We start from the raw sequence: 18,316 nt of genomic DNA, 5'->3' as shown, positions 1-18,316 counted from the left end.
TTTCATTACCAGATAGCTTTTTGGTAAAGTGTCTGTGTTAATCTTTTGTCCAGGTTTCAACTGGATTGTTTGCTTTCTTCCTGCTGAGTTCAGAGAGTTCATTGTATTCAGAATACAGTCTTTTGATGAAAATGTATTTACAGCTATTTCCTGCCACTCTGTGGTTTATCTTTTTCCTTCTTTTAATAGTGTCTTTTACAGAGCAAACATTTTTAATTTTGATGAAATCTAAGTTTTTTTTTAATGGATTGTGCTTTTGGGGTCATGTCAAAAGTCTTTTTGTCCAGACTTGGGTCATGAAGATATTCTCTTTATGTTTTTCCTAAAAATTTGTAATATTACACTTTATACCTGGATGTATGGCTCACTTTGAGACTATACTCAAATTTTTGTATAAGGTGTGATATTTAGATCAAGTTTCAATTGTTTCCCAAGAATATCCAATTGTCCTAATCTCATTTGCTCATAAAACTATGTTACCACTTTAGAATTGAAAGAGACACGTGTACCCCAGTGTTCATCACAGCACTGTTTACAATAGCCAGGACATGAAAGCAACCTAGACGTCCATTGGCAGATGAATGGATAAGAAAGTTGTGGTACATATACACAATGGAATATTTCTCAGCAATTAAAAAGAACACATTTGAATCAGTTCTAATGAGATAGATGAAACTGGAGCCTATTATACAGAGTGAAGTAAGTCAGAAAGAAAAATACCAATAAAGTATATTAATGCATATATATGGAATTTAGAAAGATGGCAACAACGACCCTATATGTGAGACAGCAAAAGAGACACAGATATAAAGAAAAGACTTTTGGACTCTGTGGAGAAGGTGAGGGAGGCATGATCTGAAAGAATAGCATTGAAACATGTATATTACCATATGTGAAATGGATGACCAGTCCAAGTTCAGCACATAAAGCAGGGCACTCAAAGCTAGTGCACTGGGACAACCCAGAGGGATGGGATGGGGAGGGAGGTTGGATGGGGGTTCAGGATGGGGGACACATGTACACCCGTGGCTGATTCATGTCAGTGTATGGCAAAAACCATCACAATATTGTAAAGTAATTAGCCTCTAATTAAAATAAATTAATTAATTAAAAAAAACACCTTGCTACCTCTATTGAATTGTCTTTGCATTTTGTCAAAAAACAAGCTTTCCTGACTTGTGTGGATCCACTTCTATACAATGACTCACTAACATAAACTTGTTAATGATACTCTTTCATTCTCTTAGAATGTAACAGAACCTGCAGAATAGTTCTCTTTTTTATTTATTATATTTATAATTTGTATTTTTTCCTTTTTCCTTTGATAATTCTACCTAGGAATATATCAAGTTTATTAATTATTTTAACAAAATTAACTTTGTATTTCATGGTTATCTCCATAGATTTCTTTGTATTTCACCAATTAGACATTTTAGATCTTCAGTCTAGCACTCTCCCAACTGAGCTATTCCGGCCCCCTCAATTAGACATTTTATTGTTTACTTCTTTCAGTTTATGTTGGGTTTAATTTGGTTTTCTATCATCTTTTCTTAAAAACCTTAATAGTAGTTTATCAACCTTTTTTCTTTAGTAATATAAGTATTTAAAAAGATAAATTTCTTTCTATGTATTATTTTAGCTGCATCTCATACATATTTAATGTGCTCTCACATTTACTTTCAAAATATCTTCTAGCATCCATTGTAATTGTTTCTTTAACCTAGGGTTGTTTTAAAGTTATAGTTTTTAAATATATACCAACTATTTGGGAGTTTCTAGAGATGTCTCTTTGCACTTAATTTTCCATATCGTTTCCATTTTGGTTAAAAAATAAATTCTATATAATGTCAGTTTTCCTAAATATATTAAGACTTTTTATGCAGAAACAGATTGTGTGTCTGTGTGTATTTCATCTACTCAGCAGGCTGTGTCTGGAGCCTCGGCTGCAGGTCTGGGCACAGGCTGCTGGTGCCCGGGGAGCACCGTGCACTTGCTGCACAGAAGTAGGTGCTGAGTCTCCAGGCTGGGAAGTTACGATGTGCGATGAGAGTTTTGGGCACTCTTACTGAGGAAAACGGTGGATCTTCCCTCTTCCATTTCATTCACAATTGAACCTATGGCTACCAAGAATGCAGGGACTTTACCAGGGTATTGCTGGTACCACAGGAAGCAGTTAAATGCACTCTTCTCACAACCACAGTTCAGAATGGAAATCTCTCCTTCCTGGACTGTCAGAGATCGAGGGCTCTGTTTCACCTGCTTTTGGTCACTTTTTTCCTTTTGTTGTCCATTCACCCCTTCTTAAAGAGATAAAAGCCATTAATTCCATAAATATATTTCTTTTTTAAGAATATCTGCATGAACTTGTTTGTAACCCAATTTTCTCAGTCCTCCTAATTAATGAGATATCCTAGGTTTCTCTCCCACAGCTCACAGCCTAGCTGAAGCCACAGAATCGTAAGCGATGCTCCCAGTATCTTGTCCACTGTTTCTGGCACCAGTGTTCAGCGGTAACCCAAGATCCTCTTCTGCTCTTCCCAGCCAGCTGGAACTCTGACTTTAAGCTCACACCTGCTTTTATTCTTTCAGTAGGTCCCACTTTTTCATAAGTGCTTTCCTCAAATCTGTCTCTATCAAAAGTACTACTTCTCATTCAGTGCTAATTTAGAATCCCCAAACATTAAATTCATTGGGAATCAGAAATGCCCCCCTTACAAGCATAAAGACCAGGTTAGAATTTCTCTCACTCTATCCCCTTCTTCCTGTCCCTCACACCTCCTAGAAGGTTAAAAATCATATATCAGGAGAGTTTGATGTTTTTTTTTTTTCATTTTTTTTTTTTATTAGTTGGAGGCTAATTACTTCACAACATTTCAGTGGGTTTTGTCATACATTGATATGAATCAGCCATGGATTTACACGTATTCCCCATCCCGATCCCCGCTCCCACCTCCCTCTCCACCCGACTCCTCTGGGCCTTCCCAGTGCACCAGGCCGGAGCACTTGTCTCATGCATCCCACCTGGGCTGGTGATCTGTTTCACCATAGATAGTATACATGCTGTTCTTTTGAAATATCCCACCCTCACATTCTCCCACAGAGTTCAAAAGTCTGTTCTGTGTTTCTGTGTCTCTTTTTCTGTTTTGCATATAGGGTTATCGTTACCATCTTTCTAAATTCCATATATATGTGTTAGTATGCTGTAATGTTCTTTATCTTTCTGGCTTACTTCACTCTGTATAAGGGGCTCCAGCTTCATCCATCTCATTAGGACTGGTTCAAATGAATTCTTTTTAATGGCTGACTAATATTCCATGGTGTATATGTACCACAGCTTCCTTATCCATTCATCTGCTGATGGGCATCTAGGTTGCTTCCATGTCCTGGCTATTATAAACAGTGCTGCGCTGAACATTGGGGTGCACGTGTCTCTTTCAGATCTGGTTTCCTCAGTGTGTATGCCCAGAAGTGGGATTGCTGGGTCATATGGCAGTTCTATTTCCAGTTTTTTAAGAAATCTCCACACTGTTCTCCATAGTGGCTGTACTAGTTTGCATTCCCACCAACAGTGTAAGAGGGTTCCCTTTTCTCCACACCCTCTCCAGCATTTATTGCTTGTAGACTTTTGGATAGCAGCCATCCTGACTGGCGTGTAATGGTACCTCATTGTGGTTTTGATTTGCATTTCTCTAATAATGCAATAATTATATATATATATATATATATATATATAATGTTGAGCATCTTTTCATGTGTTCGTTAGCCATCTGTATGTCTTCTTTGGAGAAATGTCTGTTTAGTTCTTTAGCCCATTTTTTGATTGGGTCATTTATTTTTCTGGAATTGAGCTGCAGGAGTTGCTTGTATATTTTTGAGATTAATCCTTTGTCTGTTTCTTCATTTGCTATTATTTTCTCCCAATCTGAGGGCTGTCTTTTCACCTTACTTATAGTTTCCTTTGTAGTACAAAAGCTTTTAAGTTTCATTAGGTCCCATTTGTTTAGTTTTGCTTTTATTTCCAATATTCTTGGAGGTGGATCATAAAGGATCTTGCTGTGATTTATGTCGGAGAGTGTTTTGCCTATGTTCTCCTCTAGGAGTTTGATGTTTTAATGGGAATAGGATTAGTTTACAAAAGGGAAGAGAGGGCCTCGCACGAATTCACAAGATTAGCATTACAGGGTATTTCTTTTTTTATTACAAATACTAATTAAAGTCTATTGTGAATACACAAGGGGCATAATATATCATTCAAGCAAAGCTTATGGAGCAGCACATAAAGATGCATAGTCCTTTTGCCCTGATGGAACTTAAATTTTAACATGATTGTTCAATGTTTCTACACTTATACATGATCCTAAGAATTAATAAAATATAATTAGATCAATTTCAATTTATATTTCTTCTAAAATATAAATCAGGCAAATAAAATGTCTCCAAGAATATGCATGGAGAAAATAAACTGAGAAGCACTGGAATAATCTGCTCTGGAGGACATTTGATCTCCAAAGGGATAAGATTGGCTAGGAAAATTCTGCAGAATGCAGAAGATATGAGACCATGATCATTCAGTAGAGAAACATTTTTGGTAGTTCTCATCCTGAGTTACACCTTATCCTTACAAGGAAAATACAAAAATGTGAAGAGTCAATCTGGCTTTTGATGTCAACACATCAGGGGATAGAGACAGAAATTAAGGAGCTCATTTTTTTTTAAGCACAAAGAAGAGTTTGTGGTCTCTGTTGTTGATGTCATCTCAGACACTATCAAAGAAAAACATCATCACAGTTCAAAGAGACAATAATAACCATTCCCACTCCTCAATCTAATCCCATCTACTCCAGTTCTATAAGGGGATGTTTTATTATTTGTTGAATTTTTGGTGTGTTTTCTCTTATTTATTCACTCATTGATGCATGTCTTCAATATGTATATACTTGTGCCTACTAAATGGTCATACTTGGGTCTCATTCCAGAGAGAGACAGAAGTAGCAATCTTCAGCCTATCCACTCCCAAAACTCAAGTACATTCAGATAAAAGCTACTGAAAAGAAATGTGTTTCTATATGATACACCCAAGAAAATGATAATGGACTCACTTCTGGGCTCAGTCAGAGAGTAGTTATGATGGAGGAACTGCTTGAACTGGAACTTACACCACCACTAGGTTTCTTAGTAAGGATTGGGGTAAGGGAATTCTGGCACTGATTAATTCAGTATGATTGGAATTTGGGATGTATCTGGATGAAAATATTATAAATTTATATTAGAGAAATTAATATGGCCTTAATCTCAGAGGACAAAACATATTGCTTAAAGATTTAAATATTTATTTAAATACTTAATTTAATTTAAATATTAATTTTCAAAACCATATTTTTAAAACTGTTAGACTAAAATATACATAGATACTATTTAGGTAGATGGATGGATACCTACATACATAGAAGATTGAGAGATGCAAATTGAAGCAAAGTTGGAGATAAACATTTGATATTTAAAGGATCCTTTGTGGCTCCTTGAAGAATCTGTGTATGCTTCTCTGAAGCAGCATTGCCCCTCTGTGACCATACAGAGATATTACTCTGAATGACTTTACACAGCTTCTTAAAATGGGGAAAAGACAAGTTCCTTTAGTAAGTGGTGTTGACCCTACTGAACACCTACAAGGAAAAGACCAAAACTAGAACATTTTCTCACAACATATATAAATATAAACTCAAAATTGATTACAGACTGAAATGTAAGACCTGAAACATTAAAATTCACAAAAGAAAATATAGACAGTATGCTTATTGACTTTCTCTTTACAATATTTTTTTTCTTTCTCAAAGGCAATGGCAACAAAAGCAAAAATAAATAAACAGGATCTAATAAAACTAAAATCTAAGGCACAGTAAAGAAACCATCAACAAAAATAAAAGGCAAATTACTGAATGGGAGTAGATATTTGCAACAAGGGGTTAATATCCAAAATACATAAAGACATCATATACCTCAGTATCAAAAACACAGTCTGATTGAAAAATGGACAAAGGACCTGAGTAGCCATTTTTCCAAAGAGAGAGCCAACAGGTACATGAAAAGATGCCCAAAGCCTCTAATATTCAGAAAATGACAAATCTACGTCAAAATGAGGTGTCGCCTCAAATCTATCAGTTTGGTTATCATCAAAAGAAAAAAAATTAACAAGTGTGGTGAGAATGCTGAGGAATGGAAACTCTAGTGCACTGCTGCTGGGTTGGAAATTGCTGCAGCTACTATGGAAAACATTACGGAGATTCCTCTCAAAACACTAAAAATATAACTACCATATAATCCAGCAATTCCACTCCTAGGTATTTATCCAAAGAAAACCAAAACTCTTCAAAACTGTATCTGCAGCATGTTTATAGCAGCATTATTTACAATAACCAAGATTCAGAACCAAGCTAAGTGTTCATTCACAGATGAATGGATAGAGAAAATACTGATCCTTCCTCTAACTATCTATCCATACACACACAGACTCAGACACACAGGCACACACACACACCACAATGGAACATTAATCAAATATAAAAAAGAATATAATCGTGCCAAATGGAACAAGGTGGATAGATATGGAGTGTATTATACTTAGTGAAATAGGTCAGACAGAGAAAGACAAATACTGTGTGTTTTTATTTATATATGATATATAAAAACAAAGCAAAACAAAGCAACAAATAGAATAGAACAAAAACAGAATCACAGGAACAGGGAACAAACGGCAGACTGCCAGGTATTTCCCCATAAAAGATGAGTTTATTTGAGATCATCAAAGGACTGCAGTTCTGGATCAGCAACCATGACAAGCCATATGCAAGTCCCCACTGGAAAAGGAAAGGAAATGTTTTTATAGGGAAGACATGGAAACTGGGAGGGTCATAGTAAACAGAGTGCCCTTGACTTTCCATTGACTGCGTCCTGACCGGGGAAGAAGGGGCTTCTTCCATCTTCCCTTTGCCCTCTGTGATGTCCACAGGTTGGGAGAGCTCCCCCTTTTCTGCCAGCTCTATTTAATTGAGATTTCTCTGCATTAAATTTTCATACCTTATAGGACAGAGTCAGAAAGATATTTGATTCCAGGAGATGAGGGAGCCATGGTGGTGGAAGTAAGATTTTGGAGTGATTCAAGAAGGAATCTTGAGCCATGGAATCCGAGTGGCTTCCAGAAACTACAAAAGGAAAGAAACAGATTCTTCCTCAGAGAATCTGGAAGGAATCAACTCTACCAAGACCTTGACTGTAGACAGCAAAACAAATTTTAGATTTCTTGCACCCAGAACTATAAGATATTTTGTAAGTGATCAAGTTCATATTAAACATTAAGCAAATATTTTTTGTTCACTTTGCTGCACTCATAGGATGGGATACCAGTGCTTGCAGTTGCCTGTTGGGGCACATCATGGTGAGACAGACCTGAACATTCTTGAGACACCCAACCAAGCTAGATAATATCTTTACTGGAGAGATTTCTCTCTCCTTTTAGTTGCTTTCAATGTTTACTGTTTTGGAGTCCAGCATACTTGGAAAAATATTTATTTTAATTGTATCCTCTTATAAGCTATTCCTTTAATTACAAGTTAGAGGTTCTAGAGAAGAAGATACAGACTGAGAAGTGAAAAGACCAAGTCCCAAATCTGGAGGGCTAAAAAGTGTTTGTGGTTATAACTGTACCAATGTAGGCAAGAAATACTAAGTACTGCAAATGCCTTATGGTGACCTCACGGAGGCCTCATGGTGTGACTGAGGCTGGAGGAGGGGCTGAGCCCCGGGAGGGTTTGTGTAGAGGCTGCAAGTGCCTGGGGAGCCGTGGGCTGGACAGCAGAGAAGTAAGTGCCCGAGTCTGTGGTCTGTGAAGAGAAAATGTGCAGTGAGCTGCGGCGTTCTGTAGGGACTGTGGTGGCATTTAATCTTCCGTCCTGTTTTGTCCCTAAAGGAACATAAACCAGGTGAATGAGGCAGCCCCCAGGGTTCTTATACCAATTCACACTCTGTGTAGAAATGGAAAAATTACACCAATACGGGGAGTTGACTCCCTCCTGGAGATTCAGGACTGGGGGACTCTGCTCACCATCCACTTCTCACACACCTGATGAGGAAAGAGTAATAATCATAGGTGAGGGTCACTGTAGCCCCTACAAAAACCTGAAACTGCACCACCCCCCCCCCCAATCCCCATAGATGATGAGAAGGATAGAAAGTCTGCAGGACTTGTCAGCTCCTCTCTCTCCCTTAAAAATACAGAAGCTGGTCAATCCTTCAGATTCCCCTGTGGGTCAGCCCCAACTCACAGCAAACCTGGGCAAACAAAAGCCCCAGAACAGTGCCTGCTAGCCTCTTCATGATGCTTCCTCTTCTTACTGAGACATTTCCACTGTAAAATATTTCACTAAACCCTGAGGGGGGTGAATGTCATAAGTCCATGCAGAAATGTTCTTGCTTCTGCAGCCAATCAGCTCACCCAACTTCCTCACTTTGTGACAGGAAGACCCACCCTCCCACCTCAACCAATTCAGAATGGACTGGAGAGGAGTGGAGTGAGAGTGGGAAATAGAAATGTCATTATGTTAGGATTTGAGGGGCATTTTTTAAGAATATCACAAAGAAGGAAGATTTGGAATTTGTGTAGGATTTTAGGGAAGAGAAAACAAAAATTAATTACCTAACTGTCATAGATGCAAGAGATTTTTGCAAAATGAAATATTATTTCCCAGGAGTTCTCAGAATCGTTTTTTCCACCCCCCCATCTCTTATGCACTCACCTGTGATTCTGAAGGATGCTCATGAATCAACACAATATTCATAAGTCTTGCCTGAAACATTTTGCAGTATTAAACAACTTTACATTTAAATTATATAACATATATATTTTTTAATTGAACCTACATAAAGAGTGATATTTTTTGTCACTTGGTGAGCATTGAAAGATGGAGTAGCCATCATAGTCAACAGAAGAGTCTGAAATGCAGTACTTGGATGCAATCTCAAAAACGACAGAATGATCTCTGTTCAGATCCAAGACAAACCATTCAATATCACAGTAATCCAAGTCTATACCTGACCAATAATGCTAAAGAAGGTGAAGTTGAACAGTTCTATGATGACCTACAAGACCCTCTAGAACTAACACCCAAAGAAGATGTGCTTTTCATTATAGGAGACTGGAATGCAAATGTAGGAAGTCAAGAAATACCTGGAATAACAGGCAAATTTTGCCTTGAGTACAGAAAGAAGCAGGGCAAAGGCTAATAGTTTTGCCATGAGAACTCACCAGTCATAGCAAACACCCTCTTCCAACAACACAAGGGAGGACTCTACACATGGACATCACCAGATGGTCAATACCGAAATCAGATTGATTATATTCTTTGCAGCCAAAGATGGAGAAGCTCCATAGAGTCAGCAGAAAGAAGACTGGGAGCTGACTGTGGCTCAGATCATGAACTCTTTATTGCCAAATTCAGACTTAAACTGAAGAAAGTGGGGAAAACCACTAGACCATTTAAAGATGGCCTAAATCAAATCCCTTACGACTATACAGTGGAAGTGGCATAGATTCAAGGGATCAGAGCTGACAGACAGAGTGCCTGAGAGCTACAGAAGGAGGCAGGGATCAAGACCATCCCCAAGAAAAAGAAATGCAAAGAGGCAAAATGGTTGTCTGAGGAGGCTTTACAAATAGCTGTGAAGAGAAGAGAAGTGAAAGGCAAAGGAGAAAAGGAAAAATATACCCATTTAATGCAGAGATTCAAAGAATAGCAAAGAGAGATAAGAAAGCCTTCCTCAGTGATCAAGGCAAAGAAATAGAGGAAAACAATAGAATAGGAAAGACTAGAGATCTCTTCAAGAAAATTAGAGATACAAAGGGAACATTTCATGCAAAGATGGGCTCAATAAAGGACAGAAATAGTATGGACCTAACAGAAGCAGAAGATATTAAGAAAAGGTGGCAAGAATACACAGAAGGACTATACAAAAATGACCTTCACGACCCAGATAACCACGATGGTGTGATCACTCACCAAGAGCCAGACATCCTGGATTGCAAAGTCAAGTGGGCCTTAGAAAGTATCACTACAAACATAGCAACTGGAGGTGATGGAATTCCAGTTGAGCTATTTCAAATCCTGAAACTTAATGTTGTGAAAGTGCTGCACTCAATATACGAGCAAATTTGGAAAACTCAACAGTGGCCACAGGGCTGGAAAAGATCAGTCTTCATTCCAATCCCAAAGAAAGGTAATGCCAAAGAATGCTCAAACTGTCGCACAATTGCAGTCATCTCACACGCTAGGAAAGTAATGCTCAAAATTCTCCAAGCCAGGCTTCAGCAATACATGAACCATGAACTTCCAGATGTTCAAGTTGGTTTTAGAAAAGGCAGAGGACCCAGACATCAAATTGCCAACATCAGGTGGATCATCGAAAAAGCAAGAGTTCCAGAAAAACATCTACTTCTGCTTTATTGACTATGCCAAAGCCTTTGACTGTGTGGATTACAATGAAATGTGGAAAATTCTGAAAGAGATGGGAATACCAGACCATCTGAGCAGCCTCTTAAGAAACCTGTATGCAGGTCAGGAAGCAACAGTTAGAACTGGACATGCAACAACAGACTGGTTCCAAATAGGAAAAGGAGTATGTCAAGGCTGTATATTGTCACCCTTCTTATTTAACATATATGCAGAGTACATCATGAGAAATGCTGGTCATCATAGAACTGTTTAACTTCACCTTCTTTAGCACTATTATTATTGCATCCTTAGCAATGAGCGCCAAAGAATTGATGCTTTTGAACTGTGGTATTGGAAAAGACTCTTGAGAGTCCCTTGGACTGCAAGGAGATCCAACCAGTCCATCCTAAAGGAGATCAGTCCTGGGTGTTCACTGGTAGGACTAATTTTGAAACTGAAACTCCAATACTTTGGCCACCTGATGTGAAGAGCTGACTTCTTTGAAAAGACCCTGATGCTGGGAAAGATTTAAAGCAGGCAGAGAAGGGGACAACAGAGGATGAGATGGTTGGATGGCGTCACCGACTTGATGGACATGGGTTTGGGTAGACTCCAGGAGTTGGTGATGGACAGGGTGGCCTGGCATGCTGTGGTTCATGGGGTCACAAAGAGTCGGACATGACTGAGCGACTGAACTGAACTGATTCCTGGACTGTGACACCGGTAAGACAGAACAAAGTCTTATTTATTTTGAGCAACTCTATTGAGGTATAACTGACATTCCATAAAGTTCATCCCTTTTGAAATTCAAATTTAATAATTTTAATAAATTATCCTTCATCCTCAGTTATAGTTATTCTCTATTTCCATGCTCGGCAGGATAGAGGAGCCTAGTGTGCTGCAGTCCATGGGATCCCAAAGAATCAGACACGATTTAGTGACTGAACAGCAACATCAACATTATCAAGAAGCATAGTTTTTCTATGGCCTTTATTCCAAAGCTGTTAAAAGAGTACAGATGATGCCAAGTTAACAAAGAGGGTACTGTAGCAGCTTTGATCTATCTTAACTAACTGGAAGTATCTTTCCCAGAATGTGCTTTCCATATTGTTCTGGCTTAGGGTTGGCCACAGAAGAAATTTGTGTGACATCTGGAAGGTCATTGTGATGAAGCAGCCACAGTTTTTATCTTTGGGTTGGTGCAGGGCTCCAGGGACTATGGTTACTCACACGTGTTCCTCCTCCTGATCTGATAGCTCGTTGTTGACTCACAACCCCTCCACTTCCCACCAAATCTCCTCATCTTCTGTTTGTCTTGGGCCAAGGATGCATGTAGCATGATGCCAAATGACACCCACTTCTCTTAAGCTCACCCTCTACTGTGAGACCAAAGGAGGTGAGACATAGACAAGTTTTAGTGTGTCTATGTGGGTTCCATCACCCTCATGGTTCTAGTATGTCCTTAAGAGTCACAGTTTGTCTATGCTTCAGTCTCTCCTTAACTTTGCTCTAGCTGATTAACAATGGATTCAGTCTCAACACCAGATATGAAGATAACAGCTTTGTATACACTCTTCCACCAGATCTAGCAATTGCCTGAGTTCTAATCTTCATAACTAATTTCTTATTTGATACCACTGGTGATCTGCTTCTCTGATTGTACCTTAAGTGACACAAGTCTAAGAAGAAAGGACTAAGGAAATGATTTTCATGACAATTCCAGATGACTATACCCATATTTGTGATATGAGTGTATTTTAGTGAAATTGTCACTTTTAATTAACTTTGGAGCATGTTTAGACAACTTTACACATGTTCTGTATGATTGATTTAAAGTCAAAAATTCAAGAGGAGAATGTAAACAGTAGAAAGTTATTCTGGACATAGAAGAAGCTTTAATTTAGAATTAAATTCTTTGATTCAGACCACACATTAAGCAACCACATGATTACCATTTCTTGTCTGGGGTCTGCAGGTGTTCATTTCAGCTGGGATCCTGCAGCAGCGGAGCCCTGTTTTTAAGCTCTGGGGTTTTTGTACGGCTTCTCCCATTACTTCAAGCACCGTGAGTATTCTGACTTATATGACAGCTCCCTTAAAGTACAAAAGTACTCTGCAGAGTCTTCCAGCTGTAAGGCTGAAATTGTGAGGCTGATGGATTTATATGCTTTCTGGAAGTTTACAGAGTAGCGGCCATTCCCTGCATTCCCGTGTTCTGAATGCTGATGAATGAGGAAAGTCATCTGTCCCCTAGGAAGCTGCTTGTACCAATAAATGGAGTAGTAGTATGTGGACCAACTTATTTGATACTGACAGTTCAAAATGACTGACTGCCCCACTTGCCGGATTATGTCTGGCTGGTCTTGAGTAACTTTCTGGGCCACACAAGATCCTGTGGAAAATGTGAGAAAACAGAGCTGAAATAGTGAACAAAATAATGCAGAAATTAATTTTGGACCGACTCAAATATTTACAACCCAAATTGAAATCATAAGATGCTTGCTTTTCTCCAGTCCTCATTTCCTCCCCAAATCCCTGGGAAGCACCACGTGGCTGTGTGCAGTCCTTTCACCCCGAACACTGGCACCCATGTTCGGAAGCATCCCTACCAGAGATGATGAAGGCCAGGAACAGCCAGAGCAGGCTGGAGAGCGACATGAGGCATGGATTCTGTGCATAAATGTGTTTAATTCTGCCTCAAGCTAAGAATTCAGCATCTTTAAGTGCCTGACAGCACATATACATAGTACCTGGCTCCTGTGTGACTCCTCCCGCATACAGGAAGTGGGGTTTGTCGTATTCATAGACCAGCTTGTCTGTGCCCAGATGGGAAAAATTCTGGCTCACTACAAACCTTTACTTTGTCTCCTTTTCTTTCCTTGGTCATTAAGTTTGGCAGATCCTGAAAGGGGGCATGAAGAAAGCAATTAATATTAAAGGTTTTAACTGAGGGAAACTGAAGGTTAAACAAGTTGACATACATTGGTAATTATTCAGTAAAATAATTCTGCCATCCTGTTTAAGATATAATTTAGTATAGCCTGTGAAACATTCTTGTAATCTACTGGTTGGTCATTCATTTAGCCTATACTTACTTTTCTCCATCCAGAATCTAGTGACTATTTTAAAACTTTCACAGATCTTAGGCCTTCTGGGTGAAAAGCAATCTTATCCAAAGTAATTAATGTATCTCATCTTTTTTTTTTTTTTAACTGAGTTCCAGTGCTCTACTTAGATTTTTCAATGAATAAAACTATGTCAACATGAAATGATTTAAAAAAATCAGTCCATCTGAATTTCAGAGTCTATTCAGTGGTATATATTTAAATGAAATTATAACTGGAATAAAATATTATTCTTTTGAAACTTTATATTGAGTCTTATGTATTAGACTTTGATGGCAATCAGCTTATTCAATCTTGTTGCCTCTAAATGTAGAATTGTACTTATTAGATCATGCATACTAGAATCATCCAAATGTCACATTTTCTGTCTCATTGATCCAGAGCATTCAGTCTCACTTCTCAGTCACTCATTATTATTTCTCTTTGTAAAATAAAGTTAAGATAAACATGCCAAATCTTTCTCTGATGTACTGCAATAATGCACTCTACAATACCTAATATCTACAGACTGCAGACACTTAGTACCTGTCAATACCACAGAAGTTGGTGACTGAAGTTCTGTGCACTGTTTCATGTCCATGTGGAATGTAGCTTTCAATCTTCCATTTGGTTTCATTGTTGTAATGGAAGAATTAATATAAAAGAATGAAAGGCAAATAGACAAGTAGAAAATAAAAATACAGACAAGGTCTAAAACAGTGCCAATTCATGGAATTTAAGATCAAAATGACTCAAAGGAGTGAAGCAGGGAGGTGAGTTTGTATTTATCTGAGACAGCTACTCTTCCATCCCATTTCACTTCTGAGTGCTGGCAGGTAACTAATGCCTGGGCTTGAAATTATTTGTAACTAAGCAGAGGAGATCATGAATGACTGCATCAGCCTGTGCAGCAGCATGATGTTATAAAATACAGATATATATTCATATAAGAATAGCATATATGTTAGGAAATTGATATTGATGACATTTCTATCAAAATACAGACCACAATCTTATGCATCAGTTTTTACATGTGCTCTTTGGTTTTGATATGAAGCTCTACGAAGTTTTATCACATATATAGGTTCTTGTACCACCACTAAAATCATGACATATCTCTCTAAAGAAACCCTCTTTGCATACCCTCCCTATCCGTGCAACTCTTTATAACCCCAGTAACTACTAATCTCCTGTTTAGCTCTATATTTTGTTCTTTTGAGAATGTTGTATAAGTAGAATCACACCATATATACAATCATAATAATCCAGCAAGTGTAAACATACACCATGTAGCCTCTGAGATTGATTTTTCTTTCATTCAGCATAACATCCTGAGATCCATCTTGTCTATTGTTGTTTAGTCACTAAGTCAAGTCATACTCTCTTTAGACCCCATGTACTGCAGACTACCAGGCTCCTCTGTCCTTGGAATTTTCCAGGGAAGGATACTGAAGGGAGTTGCCATTTCCTTCTCTAGGGGATCTTCCTGACCCAGGCATCAAACTTGGGTCTCCTGCATTGCAGGCAGATTCTTTACCACTGACCCACCTAGGAATCCCCATCTAGGCTGTTGCAAGTATCAATAGTCTGTTTCTTTTAATCACTATAGACTCATCAACTTATGATGTTTTGACTTCGGATTTGTGACTTTACAGCGGTAAGAAAGTTATACACATTCAGTAGTAACGATACTTTGAATTTTAAAATTTGATCTTTTCCCATGCTAACAAGATGTGGTGCAATATTCTCTGGTGATTCTGGGCAGCAGCAGTGACCTGAGCTCTGGCCGGCCCTGAGATCATGATGGTAAACAACCAGCCCACTTACATTCATTCTGTACTCATACAATCATTCTGTTTTTCACTTTCTGTATATGTGCTCAGTCACTGCAGTCATGTCGGACTCTTTGCAACCCTCTGGACTGAAGCCCAGTGGGCTCCTCTGTCCATGAAATTCTCCAGGCAAGAATACTGGACTGGTCTCCCGCATCCTCCTCCAGGGCATCTTCCTGATCCAGGGATTGAACCTGAGTCTGCTATGTTACCTGCATTGGCAGGCCAGCTGTTTGCCATGAGTGCCACTTGGGAAGCCCCACTTTCAGTTCAGTTCAGTTCAGTCACTCAGTAACATCCAACTCTTTGTGACCCCATGGGCTGGAGCACGCCAATTTCAGTACAATACTCAATGAGTTGCATGAGATTTTCAACACTTTGGTATAAAATAGATTTTGTGTTAGATGATTTCTTCCAGCTGTACGCTAATGTAAATGTTGAGCATCGTTAAGTTAGGCTGGGTTAGGAATATGGACCTTTGTTGGTACACAGTATAGGACAAAGGTCCATCTAGTCAAAGGTCTGGTTTTTCCACTAGTCATGTATTGATGTGAGAGTTGGCCCATAAAGAAAGCTGAGTGCAGAAGAATTAATGCTTTTGAACTGTGGTGTTGGAGAAGACTCTTGAGAGTCCCTTGGACTGCAAGGAGATCCAACCAGTCCATCCTAAAGGAGATAAGTCCTGGGTATTCATTGGAAGGACTGATGATGATACTGAAGTTATAATACTTTGGCCACCTGATGCAAAGTACTGACTCACTGAAAAAGACCCTGATGCTGGGAAAGAGTAAAGGCAGGAGAAGAAAGGGACAACAGAGGATGAGATGGTTGGATGGCATCACCAACTTGATGGACATGAGTTTGAGCAGGTTCAGGGATTTGGTGATGGACAGGGAAAACTGGTGTGCTGCAGTCCATGGTTGCAGAGAGTCAGACACGACTGAGCAACTGAACTGAACTGAACTGATGGTTCATTTTGAGACTGTACACCACAAATTTTTGTATAAGATGTGATGTTTAGGCCAAGTTTCAATTATTCCCCAAGAATATCCAATTGTCCCAACCTCATTTGCACATGAGACTATGTCACCTCTATTGAATTGTCTTTGCACTTTTTCAAAATATAAGTTTTCCCAACCTGTGTAGATCTACCCCTATACACTTACAAAGTGACATAAACTTGTTAATGATATTCATTCATTACCCTTAGAACATTATAGAACCTGCAGAATAGTTTTCTTTTTAATTATTAATATTTATACTTTGTATTTTTCCTTTTTTCCATGGATAATTCTACCTAGGAATATATCAATTTTATTAATCTTTTTAACAAAGTTGATTTTGTATTTCATAGTTATATCCATAGTATTCTTGTATTTCACCAATCCAACATTTTATTATTTACTTCTTTCAGTTTATGTGGAGTTTAATTTGTTTTTCCATCATCTTTTGCTGCAAGTCTTGATAATAATTTTTCACCTTTTTTTCTTTAATAATATAACTGTTTAAAAAGATAAACTTCGTTCTATGTATTATTTTTACCTGCACCTCATACATGTTTATATCATGTGCTCTCACAATATTTACTTTCAAAATATTTTCTAAAGTCATTGTAATTGTTTCTTTAACCCATGGTTATTTTTAAGTTAGTGCATGTATTCCAAATGTTTGGGAGTTCTTAGAGACATCTTTTAACAATTGATTTTCTGTATCAATTCCATTTTGATGAAAGAATAAATTCTGTATAATTTCAGCTTTCTTAAATATATTAAGACCTTTTATGCTCAAACAAACTGTGGGTGTGTATTTCATCTACTCAGCAGGGTGTGTCTGGAGCCTCAGCTGCAGGTTTGGGCACAGGCTGCTGGTGCCCGGGGAGCACCGTGCACTTGCTGCACAGAAGTAGGTGGCTGAGTCTCCAGGCTGGGAGGTTGCGATGTGCAATGAGAGCTTTGGGCACTCTTACTGAGGAAAACGGTGAGTCTTCCATCTTCCATTTTATTCACAGCTGAACGTATGTCTATCAAGAATGCAGGGCCTTTACCAGGATATTGTCGGTACCACGGGAAGTAGTCAAACCAACTGTTCTCATAACTACAGTTCAGAATGGAAATCTCTCCTTCCTGGACTGTCAAAGATTGAGTGCTCTGTTTCACCTGCTGTTGGTCACTTTTTTCCTTCTGTTGTCCACTCACCCCTGCTTAAAGAGATAAAAGCCATTAGTTCCATAAAACATATTTCTTGTTTAAAGTTTCTATCTGCATGAACTTGTTTGTAATCCAATTTTCTCAGTCCCCCTAATTAATGAAATTAAGGAAGAATTTCATTAGGGAAGAATGTCATAGGGAACAACTTACAGACTAGCTGAAGCCACAGAATCAAAAATGATGCTCCCAGTATCTTGTCCATTGTTTCTGGCACCAGTGCTCAGTGGCAACTCAAGTTCCTCTTCTGCGCTTCTCAGCCAGCTAGAACTCTGACTTTAAGTTCACACCTGCTTTTATTCTTTCACTAGGCCTCATCCTCTCACAATTACCTTCACTTAAACCTCTTTCTCTCAAAAGTACTAGTTCTCGTTCGGTGCTAATTTACAGTCACCAAAAATCAAATTAATAGGGAATCAGAAATGCGCTCTCCCAACTTAAACAGATAAAGAGCATGTTAGAATTTCTCCCACACTATCCCCCTTCTTCCTTTCCTTACACCTCCTAGAAGTTTAAAAATTATATATCAGGACAACTTGATGTGTTAATAGGGAATACCATTATAGTACAATGGGAAGAAGTCACAAGATTAGTATGTGGGGGGCATTTCTCTCTCTCTCTCTTTTTTTTTTTTTTTTGCAAACTACTTAAAGTGCATTGAGAATACACAAGGGGCAAAATATGTCGTAACTAGC

At 38.5% G+C, this 18,316-nt stretch overlaps 1 gene segment (V, D, J or C); it reads right to left on the bottom strand.

Moving 5' to 3' along the window:
• Nucleotides 1–17,229: 17,229 nt before the first annotated feature.
• On the bottom strand, nt 17,230–17,865 carry LOC122705748. The segment is given in 2 exon segments: nt 17,230–17,614; nt 17,775–17,865. Coding segments are annotated over 2 exon segments (437 nt in total).
• Between the last annotated feature and the right edge of the window lie 451 nt (nt 17,866–18,316).

The sequence above is a fragment of the Cervus elaphus genome, chromosome 12 (genome assembly GCF_910594005.1).
Source record: "Cervus elaphus chromosome 12, mCerEla1.1, whole genome shotgun sequence".
NCBI lineage: Eukaryota > Metazoa > Chordata > Mammalia > Artiodactyla > Cervidae > Cervus > Cervus elaphus.
This window is presented reverse-complemented; position numbering and strand designations above follow the sequence as displayed.